This window comes from Procambarus clarkii, chromosome 59 (genome assembly GCF_040958095.1).
Source record: "Procambarus clarkii isolate CNS0578487 chromosome 59, FALCON_Pclarkii_2.0, whole genome shotgun sequence".
Lineage (NCBI taxonomy): Eukaryota > Metazoa > Arthropoda > Malacostraca > Decapoda > Cambaridae > Procambarus > Procambarus clarkii.
The window spans coordinates 21,676,352-21,690,435 of NC_091208.1; the positions used below are offsets into that span (position 1 = coordinate 21,676,352).

Consider the following 14,084-nt stretch of genomic DNA (forward strand, 5'->3'; position numbering starts at 1 on the left):
CATCCTAAATATTTATTACAGTGAAGCCTTGAAATTTCAGATATCTTAAAATTTCTGAACAAATTGGCTACTGGAACAATATTCCAAAGTTTGGAATAGGGAGCCCAAGCATTTATATGCATGTAAAAATGCAGACTAATTGAAAACTAGAATTCTAATGATTGTATATTTAAAATGAAATTTACCATTCCTACATCTTTTGTAGTACTACACATATTTGTTGAAAAAGTTATTTGTTCAGTGTAGTACTGTAATAGACAAGTACCAAGACAGATTAAAAAGCCTCAGAATATTTGGTGATACATATATAGCAAATAATTGCCAAAAATTTTTAAATATTTTATATTTAAAAATTTGGAATGGGTCTGGTCACACTTAGACATTTTGTAAGCCTCTCTGTAAATGATTAACCAAGGTGTTTTCTCTTAACAAACTCAACATTTGATAAAATATCTAATGATGTACAGGGTACATATAAACTATGATAATTTCAAATTACTGTGTATTACATGAAACACATTATACTGACAAGTGAGTGACAGGTTGCCTGTCTTTAGTCCAGACGACAGTTGGCTGCGGTGAGCCTGTTACATCACATCTGAGGTGAGCGTCGCCTCCAGCCACCGCCTCCACTACCTGTCTCTGTCTGCCACTTCCCTCCACCTTAGGAGCCACTGGAGAGATGATACACAGTACAGTATTCATGTATGTTTTGTATACAAAGTTGTTTTGAATAACAAATAATAATAATATAGTACTCTATATTGAGGTCATGAAATGGGATTGAACTCGCATTTCTTGACTCCCCAGCCACGCGCAGAACCAACTGAGCCCCTGACAGGATCAAAAGTATTTCAGCCAGAAGTACTACCAGACAGGGAGTTTGGATGGAAGTATCCGATACCACAATCCTAGTTATGCAAGATACCTGCCCATATTGAATATAAATATAGAGTGTATGAATACACTCTGGCTTCCTGTCCCCTGACACATTAAAATATTATTATTATATTTGGGTGTCAGTAGAACCTCTAGTTGAGTTCCTTTAATTCATCATGGTTGAGTGGGTACTGCCTCCTACTCATGTGAAAATTACTTATAAAAGTTTCCTGCAAATGCCATTTATTACCCCAAGAGGTAATACAAAATTACCTCATCGACCATTATCCTATATGAATTTGCATTCTTAGTGAATAAATAGTTATATCCTGTTATCAGTAAGCATAAATATTTAGTTACTAACTTAAGACTGTGATAGTGAAGTTTCTGTGTGTGGTGCCAGCTGCATTCATGGCAGTGCAGGTGTAGAGGCCAGCATCCCTGACCCTCACATGGGGTATGTTAACCCTCCGGCCACCCGCCATCACGTGTACATACTGTGCAACTCCATTATGATGCCATGATACCTAGTACACAAGACATGAGACACTCACTTTATATTGAAGTACATATTTAAATGTGCCTAATTGCAATGAAATATTTTTTAAATAAATGATAACTTCAATATTCTTAACAAAACATAATTAAATATCCATCATTGTTCATAAAACTAGAGATAAGGTAGTGCTTAGATAACATTTTATATACATATACAGTATGTATTTACAAGAGAAGTGTAACTCTAAACTTGCCTGAGGTTCTGGATCACCAGTTACGTCACAGTCCAGGTCTAGCTCCTCCCCCACCATCAACTTTACTTCAGGGATGTGAAAGAACTGAGAGAACTGGGGTGCCACTAATACCTCCAGTGGGAAAAGCAGCTCTGTCTCCCCGGCATCATTCTTGGCCACACACTGGTAAATGCCTGTGAGAGTGACCATTAACACGTGTATTAATGGGCCTTATGACTGAAACCTTATTAAAATGTAAGTGTTAAATACAGAAACTCAGATACATGCTCCATGAACTACTAGAAAAGGAATTCATAACAAAAACAATTCAAATCTCTACTGGTGTTGGAACCAAAACAAGATAAACAGAGATGGTTGTCCACTGTGTGCTGGGTTGTTCAAGGTAATGGTTGCTCTGCAGAGAGAGGGTAGAGTTATCTACCTATGCAAGAGATAACTAGCTAGCTACAATAACTTGTGTTCCAGATCAGCAGCTTGTATATGTTTTGGTGTAGATACCACGTGTAACCCATTGATCACAGAGATCCTATACCCTACATGATAAATTACATTTCATCCTGTATATTTGTAATTTGAGCAATAATACTGAACTACTGTGGTTAACTGGTAAGATTTGATGTTCATGTAATAATATGGTGAAGGGGGAAACTTTACCTTGTGCCTTTGGTAGTACAGTACTAGAAAAAGTTCAGAATTTGTGTGTTTTCTCTTGACTAGATATTCCGGTATTGATAATATATTGATGAGTATTACTCTGTAGTGGAGACTTCATTTTATTGTATGTGATCTTATCTGTTTAACTCGTTGGTATCTCGATATCATGTGATCTCATCGGTAGGTAATTCATAGTTCCTGCTTTGAATGTACATAATCTCACTCACCTTAGAGTATTCTTCAAGTCATAAAACATTGTATATATCAATATTACTAGATTTATGTAATAAATAGCAATTATTGACTAATTCTAATTATTTACCTAAACTCTAAAGGAAAATTAATCATCAGTTTCTCCTCAAGAAATAGGTAGGATAATTAAACCTTGAATTTTCTGCTCTTTCTATTCAAGTATTTGTGGTCTGTGTTAACTCCTCCTTTAGTGGAGTGAGAAGGACGAGTTCTCCCACCAAGGTACATTTCTTAGGCATTATTTTATTATAATTACAGTATTTTAATTTTGGATATGTTTTCTTAGTTCTTTTGTGCACTAGGTATATGTTTCCTACAGTGACCAGTACAAATAGGAAGAGTCTGAATCAGAATCCAACTTGAATTCTGGTCCCGACATCCATCCCATCAGAACACCTTTTATTTATGAACAGAAAGGACAAGAATTCACTTGCCATACATGTCTCCCTTAAGAAAATGCAAGAAACCCCTAGTCTCACCAGTTCTCTTATACGTTTTCTGAGAATCGATAAGAAAGTCTTGCACCATACAAAAAATGTATGGCACAACTTTATGAAAAATGCAAAAATGAAGGCTGTCTATCTAATATATATACTATCTAATTAACTTAATTTTAAAACACTTACTTTTTGGGTAAATGTCTAGCTTGATAAGCTTACCTTTGTCATCAACGGTTGCCTCTAAAATGTGCAGAGTTCGACCATTATCCTCAACAATTATGTGAGTCATGTCTGCTCGATCCTTTGTGGAAAAGATGGAGAGACCATCCTGTAGAGAAGAGCAAAATGTCCATTATAACTCATTAAGCATTTAAAAAAGTAAGTGGCTAAATTTTGAAATGTTTAAAGGCAAAGTTCAGATGGAATACTGGTATTCAAGCAGGAGATGTTCATTATGTTAGCTAACTCTAAATATAAAATTAAAGGGTTTCGTGTTATTACAGAATCTGCCAGAACAACACAAAGCTAATTTGGTAAATATGTTTTGACAATTTTAAGTGGGAGGCCTTACAAAGTTAAGCTCTCACCTTCGATGTGTCTTCTTCAAAGTATGAATAACAATCTTAATAAACAAACCAACTGAACATAAATACAGATACAATAATGGACTCGGATACTGAGAGAAGTAAACAAGGACAGATTCAGATACTGAGAGAGCTTACCAAGGACAGACTGATACCGAGAGAAGCAAACAAGGAAAGACATTGGTAATGAAGGAAGAAAAAATGACAGTCTCAGTTACTGAGAGAAGTAACAGGTACAGATTGCTCATGTGGGTAATTAGGATTAGACAACATAAGTGGACACTGGAAACCTAAATCAGCCACAGGTATGGAAGGCATTATTCCTTCAATATATTAAGCATTGAACACAGAATGAACCGAAGAAAAAGGTACTTTAAGTCATATCAATCCACAACTATTAAAGTAGACACTAGAGTTATACAGTACTGTACTGTACTGCAACTGAGAATACATGGCACCAGATACTTAAAAGATAAAAGAAGCTCCCAGGCAATTCTCTCTACCTGCAAGCACATACAGGTAATAACATATATACAGGAAGACTACAATTTGTATAATAGTTACAATTCTGTAAAACCCGAGTCAAGTAAAAACTACGCTGCTACTGTATCACTTTCTAGCCACAAATACAAAACATAATATAGTCCAAAAATCTTAGGATGTGCAATGATGCATGTATAATAAAAAACAACTTGTAAAACTAAAATAAAATGACATGTATAGAAGCCAGACAAACTGCTGAGAATGTGAGAGATCCGTGGGTCATACAATATAGAGCTACACTAAGCCTGTGTACCAATGAAATTTACCTGTACACATTAAGTGTTAGTACTATATAGGACTATTCAACCATATCTGCACTTTCAAGAACCATACAAATTGAAGGCTAACTTTAAGAACACATGCATGCAAAGCTGTTCTTAACCTGTGATTGTATTATACCTTGAACCAGGTGATAGTGGGCAAGGGCACAGCATCAACTGGGCAGTTGATAGTCACCCCATCTCCCTCCACCACAAGGGGGATCTCCGAGAGGTGCTGTGACGTTACTCTTGGTGGAACTGTCCAGGGTTAACAAGACATTTCATATAATCCCTGTCTATTAACTCTATCTTATTTACTTGTCTACAAGATTTTAATATGCTATTAAAATTATTGATAATTAACAGGCATTAGATCACACTATCTTAGTTAAGCTTACATAGTGTGACTTCAACTATGTGAATGCACAATATTCTAGCAGAGAATACTATTATTTTATTTGTTATTATTGTTAATTATTATACCAATGAAGTACTGTACTGTACTGATGTCATTACAAATATTACTTTACAAAATTTAATTACTCCATTACGCAACATGTATAAAGAAGCTAAAATGTGGTCTCCATTTTTACATATAAAATATACATGAGCTTTTACATATAAAAACACACACACACACATGCATGTATACATAAACATAATGCATCATTATTTACAAAAATTACATTACACAAGACAATGTTTCGTAGTTGGTGTGTACATTGAAAGCTTAATAGCCTTTTTAAAGCTCCAAATTACCCTCAGTGTTTTGGGTAAATCTTATGGCTAAGAAAGGAAAATAAATGATAACAATATTAATGAATTATGTTATTATAATTTATATTCTTTGTTTTAGTTTAACAATGTGTTAATGAAAGTTTACTGAGGCTATAAAGAAGTTATTCTATTTCAGAACTAATCACTGGTGGACAAATATTATGGAAAGCAGTTTTCTTATGGCATCATTTGTGTTACATTATTATATATATACTGTGTCTGTAATTACCTAAGTGTAATTACAGGATGAGAGCTATGCTAATAGTATCTCATCTTCATAATAATCTTTGTCAGATGCTGCTTTGAAACTATTGAACTGATGATTATGGAATCCACTGCCTTCTCACTTGACATGTTCCAAACGTCTACAACTCTATAAGCAAAAGAAAACTTTCCCATGTTTTTTCAGCACTTTTGTTTCCTTAGCTTATATATATGGCCTCTTGTTCTTGAAGCTGAAGATTTCAAAAATTCTTCCTTGTCTATTTAGTTGATTCTTCATATTATTTTGTACATAATCATCATATCACCTATTTACTTTTTAATTTCTAGTTTTGGCATATTTAACACCTCTAGCCTCTCCTCGTAGCTTTTAATTTCCTGAAGCCATTTAGTAGCATGGCTTTGAACTCTTTCCAGTTTCTTCTGGAATTGTGCTTCATAAGAATGGGCACCATACAGTTGCTTGGTGCCCATATGTGGAATATTCCATATTCCAGTTTTGGTCTCACAAATGTCGTGAACATTTTCATTAGTATTTCACCATCAAAGTATTGAAAAGTGATTCTGAAGTTGGCAAGAGTAGTATAGTCTCCTTGCACAATGCCCCTTATGTGGTCTGCTGGTGACAGTTTACTAAGCTATCCAGAACCACTCCTTGATCTCTTTCTTTGTCCAAATTCTTTAATGCACTTCACATAATTTGGAGGATGTATGGAGCAAATTTTCTTTTTCTATATTGCATAATGTGGTATTTATTCACAATGAATTGCATGAGTGTTTGTGTGGTGTGTGCATGAGTGTGTGCAGGAAGGCCTTGCCATGCTCAAAAGAAAGTCGATGAAGGCTGAAGCAATGGTTTTTGGCAGAGGTAAGCCAGGACATGAAAAAGAATACAGTACAAACAAAGATTGGCAGAGCGAAAAACATGACTGAAGACCGCAAGCAAGCCTCTTCATTTTTGGCGAGATGTGGTCACCCTTCAATTTAGTGCATGTGAAGGACTATTCTAAAAGGCTTACACAACTATTTTACCATAACAGTAAACTTATTACAGTCATTGTGATGAGACATCAAAATAGCCTCCAGAAAATGAAGCAGAGAAATCAAATAAATAGGTAAAACTTACTAAGAACCTTGACATCATAGTCAATGTGTGTCTCGCCGATCATGTTGGCGAGTGTACACCTGTAGCTGCCCGAGTGACTAGGGGCAGCACGGGCTACCTCAACTGTACCACTACTTGAAATTGTCAGATCTGCAAAATATTCACAACTTTCATCACATTTTATAAAAAAATAAAAATAAATTATCTGCCCAGAGAAAAATCTTCAATTTTGGCAATATTCAATTATATATTATATATATATATATATACATGCAGTATATGTATAAAATTTCTTGTATACACTCATGTCAATGAAGATTATTATTCATTCTATGTCATTGTTTTGAAAAAAATTATTGATAAACCATTTAGATGCTTATGTTCAATTTTATGACTAAATCTATTAACATATATTTTACCCTCATCAGGAAGAAGCCTGGAACCATCCTTAGTCCAGTCTCGAGTTGGTTCTGGGTAGGCATGGGCACTGCACGGAAGCGAGAGTTGACCCCCCTCCACTACGCTCTTCTCTGGCCACAGATTAAGCTGCTCCTCCACTATGGGAGCATCTATACTGGGGAATGACCCATCACTTACATATATGTTCTCGAAAGAATAATGGCATTAAATGTAAAATATATATAAATGCATTTAATTTATATATATTGCAGCTTTTTAACCGGTCAGTCATTCTCATCATAATTGCCCTCAGCAACACAGTGACTCACAACCTCTGTCATTTTGTTGATTCAGCAGCTTCCACCAGCCCTCAGATGATGTAACTTCTCTCCAGGCAACAGTTAAGTGTGAGGAGGCCAAACATTTTATAACATTCAGCATCTAGACCAACCCATATAACCTAAATTTCCTAAATAAAAATTATTATTATTATTATTATTATAAAAATCACCCCAATATTAAGTAGTGCTACAAAAATGTAAACTTAATTCTTTCATTATCTTAAGTTAGGTCCGACACACTATTATAACTACTAAGTTGCCTCTGTAATCTGATCTTTAGTATATCTTGCACATACAGTATTAATATTTTTATTATTACATTAACAGTAACCGAACATAAAAGAAATGCTCCCTTCCATGCTGATCAGTCAGTCACTCCTTTATGCAATACTCTATTCCATGTTCTGAATTGTTGCTTAAAATACATACCGAGCAGGTATTTTTTATTTATTTTTATATTTATTTATATACAGTATATATAAGAAGGTACTGTACATTGGGTTTATAAGAGTATATAGCATTGATGTTTTGACATTTTTGCAAAGCCACTAACACACAGTGCTTCGGGCAGAGCAAGGAATTATAATATATATTTTAAGTTCATACAGAGTGATAAAATATTATCCTAACTACTGTACCATAAACTTCAAGTGAATCTTATAATCCAAGTGACAAGCTAATGAAAAGCTGGTGAATAACTCCATTATATACTCACAGTTAACATTGATGGTGAAAGTCTTGGTGGCTTCCCCAACTAAGTTAATGGCGGTGCAGGTGAATATTCCTGCTAGATCAGGGGTTACACCACTCATCAGTAGGTACCCTGGGGCAGGCCTGCTCAACCAACACAAACTTTTATTAATACACTTTAGCTAAATTCAACAACTTTTAGTTTAAATCAAACACAAATACTAAAAGGATTAGACAACATAAGTGGACACTGGAAACCTAAATAAGCCACAGGTATGGAAGGCATTATTCCTTCAATATATTAAGCATTTAACACAGAATGAACTGAAGAAAAAGGTACTTTAAATAATTTCAATCCACAACTATAAAAATAGACGCTAGAGAGTTTTACAGTACTGCAACTGAGAATACATCTGAATTCCACTGCTCTGCATGAAATATATATTTTAAATTTAATTCATATTAGACAAATTTTGTCAAACATTTCAAACCACTTGCCTCAGGTTATCACTGGCAGTCAACTTTCTTCCGTTTCTCTCCCAAAACACCAAGGGTGGTGGATGTCCTGTGACCTCACATGGTAACTTTAGATCCTGTCCAGCCAGCACTGTCAAGGACTCGTCACCCAATGGCGAGATTTCTGGGCTCTCTATATAAACACCATATTACTTTCATTAATTAAAATAATTAATTCATGCTTGAAATCATGCAGAAAGAACAACCATGGGTTGCAGCGAGGTGGAAACCATCCCTCATAATTAAGCTACAAAGAATAAACTTTAATCCTAAGTAAATGTATATTATAACTAAAGACTGAAGGAGTACCCAGAAGTGTAATTCCTATGTCTATTGGTCACAGATCTAACTAGCTGATGGGGAAGCCATTTGAACATTCAGAAAAAAAATTACTGCGGCCATATTCCAGGTGGAATTTTGCAACATATTGTATGATACAGCCAACAAGACAAGAGAAGAGTTCTGCAGCATGCTCGAGTATGTAACACTTTGACAACTTTTGAAATACAGTGACAGCAGATTCATTGTGTTTCTCTTCACTTGTGCTTATAAGAACACAAATATGTTGCGATAAATTGTTATAATTTATTGTAGAGAATAACAGATACAGTATTAATAAAAAAATTCAAGACCAAGACTTACTGCTCAAAACAACGGTGACTGCACGCTTAGCTGAACCAGCATCGTTGGTCACTAAGCACTCATAGTAGCCCTCACTTTCAACTGATCCCACCAGCCTATCAAGTATTGGACACAATCAATGGCAAATGACTGGATAAAATTAAATTATTATTATATATATATACAGATAGATAACTAAGAACTCTAATTGACCCAGCCAGGATTCGAACTCATGCCGTCCAGGATCACCTCTAAACGTACACAGTACCGTGACCACCGCACCAATGATCGCACCAATGATCACCAATGATCACTGGTGCGGTGGTCACAGTACTGTGTACGTTTAGGAGTGATCCTGGATGGCATGAGTTCGAATCCTGGCCAGGTCAATTAGAGTTCTTAGTTATCTATGGCGTGTGTAGATGATGCTACGCAAGTCATAGATAACTGACCTAAATGATGTTTTACAGCTTCCCTTGTGTAGTGGGGCAATGTCCAAAATTTTTAGGGTTTACAGGATGTCACTTATACGTGACTAAAGAGCAGGAATTTATGCTCAATTGGATTTTATATGTTTCAATAATTATAAATTTACTTGAAGGCTAAAGAAATAAACTAGTACATGTACTGAGATTAAGTTACAAAATGAATACCAGATTGAAAAACATTATTTAATAAGAATAAAAGTATTGCAAGTGTTACCTGAGTGTCCCGTCCTTAAGTGTGTTGTCCAACATGAGTGTTTGGTCATAACGAACCCAAGTGAGCGTGGGTGGTGGGTTGCCACTGGCGACACACGGCACATTCAACACCTCTCCCTCAGACACTATATATGTCTCAGAATCTGCTTCAATTGTTGGCGGGACTGAAATGGAAATATATAAATAAGTAAACTTGTTTAAATGATGACAATATTATTATCCTAATATCATGAATAATATACAGGAAAATGTAATTCTTTAAACACAGATTTAGACTTCAGAAAAATCAAAGTGAGGAATAAAATTAAACACTAATACAAAATGGCAAGAATTTAATTGAAATGTTACAAAGAAAAATAAATATACAAAATTAATAGTGTAAATTAATTCTGTATGGGCTTCAAATTACCAGCAGGAAAAATATGAAAGTTATTTTTTTTGTTTACAATGATATAGACCAATCATGTGACATTTCTATATTTTGTATTTCCATGTTGCAAAAAAAATGAAGTGTTGAATGTTCATAAACATTCATTTATTCAACTTCATAACACCTAATTATTATTAAAACCCATTTTGTTTTGAATCTATATACTCTAGCAAATTCATCTGCAAACATTTTTACAACAAATTTGTAATTACAGTAAAGTATAACCAAAAACTAACAATTTTTTTTTAAACATTTTAGGTGTCACTAAGCGCCAGTGGCATGGGTGCATGCCACTGGCACAAAGCATTAAAGTGTTTGTTTAAAATAAAATATGCCTTACCGTGAACTTCAAGAACGACAGGAATGGTAGTGGCACCTGCAGCATTAACAGCAGTACAGACGTAAGTACCTGCATCTTCGGTCATCAACTGTCTTATCACAATAATCCCATTCTTCAGTAAACGCATCCTGACCAAAACAAAACCATTCAATCATTACTTCAACACCAAATTTCGAAAAATCAGGGTTTGAGCACATGGATATGAAAAGCACTCTTCGGAGCAGACTAATTTGGTTGCTCCTTAATGTCAAATCTGCTGTCTCTCCAGACAGCAGTCATGAATAGTCAAAGTCAGGCAACATTCTAGCATGAACACCGCAGACATCACCCAGAAGCTCACCATCATATCCACACAAAATAATCATGGGAGGGAAATTTGGGGGAATAGCACTTGGCAAAAAATAAACTGGGTAACCAGAAACCCATATCACGGAACATGCCAAGGCCACAAGTGACCTTCTAGCACTTATATATAAGTTATATAGCATTCTGCAAGAACATCTTGAAATTCCATGTGGTATAAATGCCAGAACGTCATTCTGCTGAGATGTTCATTATATTTGTCTATAGACCCAATGGAACTTACCTCTGGGGGTAACCCAATGTTATAGTTTAGAAATATTGTTTTATTTTAACTGAATAACGAATGTTCATAGTTTTAAAATTTGATCTTGACAGCAAAATTATTCAATATATTTAATACTAAGCTGTACTCTAGCAACGTTTACTACTCCTAATAATAATAAATTTTTCCTTTTTATCCGGAACAGAAAGCCTGTACAATATATATATACTGGAGACTCGTATACATGTCCCCACCATAGTCAAACTACTGACCCTCCCGAGGATGCAACCATGCAACAGTTGCCCAACACCCGGGTACCTATTTATCGCTACGTGAGCAGAGGCATAAGGTGAAAAGAAACATGCCCAATCATTTCTATCTTGCCCGGGGACTGAATCCGAGATCCTCAGTTACGAATCGAGAATATAGCCATTGGTCTACTGAGACCCCTGATACACTAATTGTACTTCTATCTACCTTTCCATCACTGTTTCTTTTTAATTTTGTTCTCTTGAGAGGTATGTCTTCCTTGAGAGAGAGTGACCAGGTAGATGTTTCAACTTTCTTCATCTACTATTATTTTCTGAAGGAACATTTGAAGAATTTGTTACAAAATCACCCAAGTTCATTTGATTATACCATAAATGAAGGACAGGTAGTTATTACTCAAATGTACAGAGAAACAAGAAATTCCTGAAACCTTGAATTTCAAGAACAGGAAGTCATATATTTAATCTAACTAAATGTAACTAAACAAAGCTGCCAAAGGAATATAAGAAAAATAACTTTTGCAAACAGAGTGGTAGATGGTTGAAACAAATTAGGTGAGAAGGTGGTGGAGGCCAAAATCGTCAGTAATTTCAAAGCATTATATGACGAAGAGTACTGGGTAGACGGGACACCACGAGTGTAGCTCTCATCCTATAACTACACTTAGGTAATTACTTAGGTAATTACAGTATGCATTTTACCTGTACTATTTACCCAACTAGCTTTATATTTGATCTCACCTTCTAGACACTTCTGAGAGAGGCTGGTCATCCTTACGCCAGAAGAATGCTGGCTTAGGATCAGCCCTAACAGGACATTTTAACTTCACCAAGTCACCCTCTAAGGCAACAACTCTTTCTTCCAAACGGTTTGCCTTTGCACGTGGAGGAACTGCCAAGTATTGCAAAATCATAAGCATTTGTCAATTATCTCACGACACTAATAAAGTCTACTGTTCATTAAAAACTTAATATTGTAGCTGAGAAACAGTTTAAGCACTAATACTGGCCCTACACACTAACAAATATCAACATGGCTCAAAATGTTCATTAAGGGATAAATTTTTAACTCTAGAATATTTTTGAGGATATATTAATACATACAGTAATTTGTAAGTCATCATATTTAGCACATGTGATTTTAGTAAGTCACATCATATTTGCAAGGGTAGCATCAGACCTGCACTTTACCTAGGACTGTGAGGTGTAGGGTGAGGGAAGAGTTGCCAGCAACATTAGTGGCAACACACTGGTAGTCACCCTCGTCATGTGGCCGCACAGATGAAATGGTTAAGGAACCATCAGTTTTCATGAACATCCCTGAGTAAAGTTTGTCCAGACATTTAATATTAAAATATATATTAATTATGCTTACTGCAATGTTATACATATATATATACTGTATGTGAATTATCAATCCATTATTAATTTATAGAGTACATGTGACAGTCTTACATAATTGGTGTTTACATTTGTCATTATTATTTCATAATAAGACAACCTTAATATCCTTAAATACTAACTCAGACATCTTAAATGACACTAAATGCTAAGTAAAAAAAATAAAAATGTGGCTGACCTCTAATAAATTTGCCCTGAGCATTAACAAGACAGACAGTACTACTAAACAGTTCTAATAATAAACAATACTCCAATTGAGAGTAGAGCAGAAGAGAAATTGCAAAGCATATTCTAACAATAAATTGAGCTTCAATTACTATATAATAAATGTAAGAAACAAAGTATCTCAAACTATAGTTACCCTTCAAAATCCATTGCTATGTACCTCACTCAACTCTAAAAACACTATTATTCACTCATCTATCGATATGTCACCTACAGTAATTATTCACTCATCTATCGATATGTCACCTACAGTAATTATTCACTCATCTATCGATATGTCACCTACAGTAATTATTCACTCATCTATCGATATGTCACCTACAGTAATTATTCACTCATCTATCGATATGTCACCTACAGTAATTATTCACTCATCTATCGATATGTCACCTACAGTAATTATTCACTCATCTATCGATATGTCACCTACAGTAATTATTCACTAATCTATCGATATGTCACCTACAGTAATTATTCACTCATCTATCGATATGTCACCTACAGTAATTATTCACTCATCTATCGATATGTCACCTACAGTAATTATTCACTAATCTATCGATATGTCACCTACAGTAATTATTCACTCATCTATCGATATGTCACCTACAGTAATTATTCACTCATCTATCGATATGTCACCTACAGTAATTATTCACTCATCTATCGATATGTCACCTACAGTAATTACTCACTCTTCTATTGATGTCACCTACGGTATCTCCATATGAAATACAATGACTAAAATACCTCAGATACATAAGAATTACTCAGAACACAAAACATATTTAGAGGTTTTATAAAGACTACAAATTCTAAACTTACACATCAACTATGTAACATTGCCATGTACACTCTTTATAAATAAAACTATTTCAATATTCTATTTAACTAACTTCTGTCTAGGTCAATAGGTGAGCCTTGGTGGAGCCAGACCAGTCGAGGAGGAGGATTGGCTATGACTACAGTACAGGGCAAAGTCACTGGGGAGTCCTGGGTAACCTTCAGGTTGGGGTCCGGAGGTGCAGCAATCAGGGGTGCCACTGTCAAAAATAATTATGAAAAGACACTAAATACGAATAAATCTATATACAGTATATAAAAGTACTACACACACT

At 35.1% G+C, this 14,084-nt stretch overlaps 1 protein-coding gene across 5 annotated transcripts in view; it reads right to left on the reverse strand.

Moving 5' to 3' along the window:
• The window catches only part of LOC123768192 (hemicentin-1), a 119,578-nt gene that overhangs the window by 81,194 nt on the left and 24,300 nt on the right, over positions 1–14,084 (reverse strand). For all 5 annotated transcript variants that reach the window (XM_069306959.1, XM_045758602.2, XM_045758601.2 and 2 more), the window contains 15 exons: positions 13,863–14,009; positions 12,532–12,660; positions 12,082–12,232; positions 10,507–10,634; positions 9,738–9,900; positions 9,057–9,151; positions 8,397–8,547; positions 7,924–8,042; positions 6,888–7,037; positions 6,490–6,618; positions 4,504–4,622; positions 3,197–3,305; positions 1,632–1,804; positions 1,244–1,406; positions 530–674 (listed from right to left, as the gene is read on the reverse strand). In XM_069306959.1, coding sequence (XP_069163060.1) covers positions 530–674; positions 1,244–1,406; positions 1,632–1,804; positions 3,197–3,305; positions 4,504–4,622; positions 6,490–6,618; positions 6,888–7,037; positions 7,924–8,042; positions 8,397–8,547; positions 9,057–9,151; positions 9,738–9,900; positions 10,507–10,634; positions 12,082–12,232; positions 12,532–12,660; positions 13,863–14,009 — 2,071 coding nt within the window. The remainder of the gene's footprint in view (positions 1–529; positions 675–1,243; positions 1,407–1,631; positions 1,805–3,196; positions 3,306–4,503; positions 4,623–6,489; positions 6,619–6,887; positions 7,038–7,923; positions 8,043–8,396; positions 8,548–9,056; positions 9,152–9,737; positions 9,901–10,506; positions 10,635–12,081; positions 12,233–12,531; positions 12,661–13,862; positions 14,010–14,084) is intronic.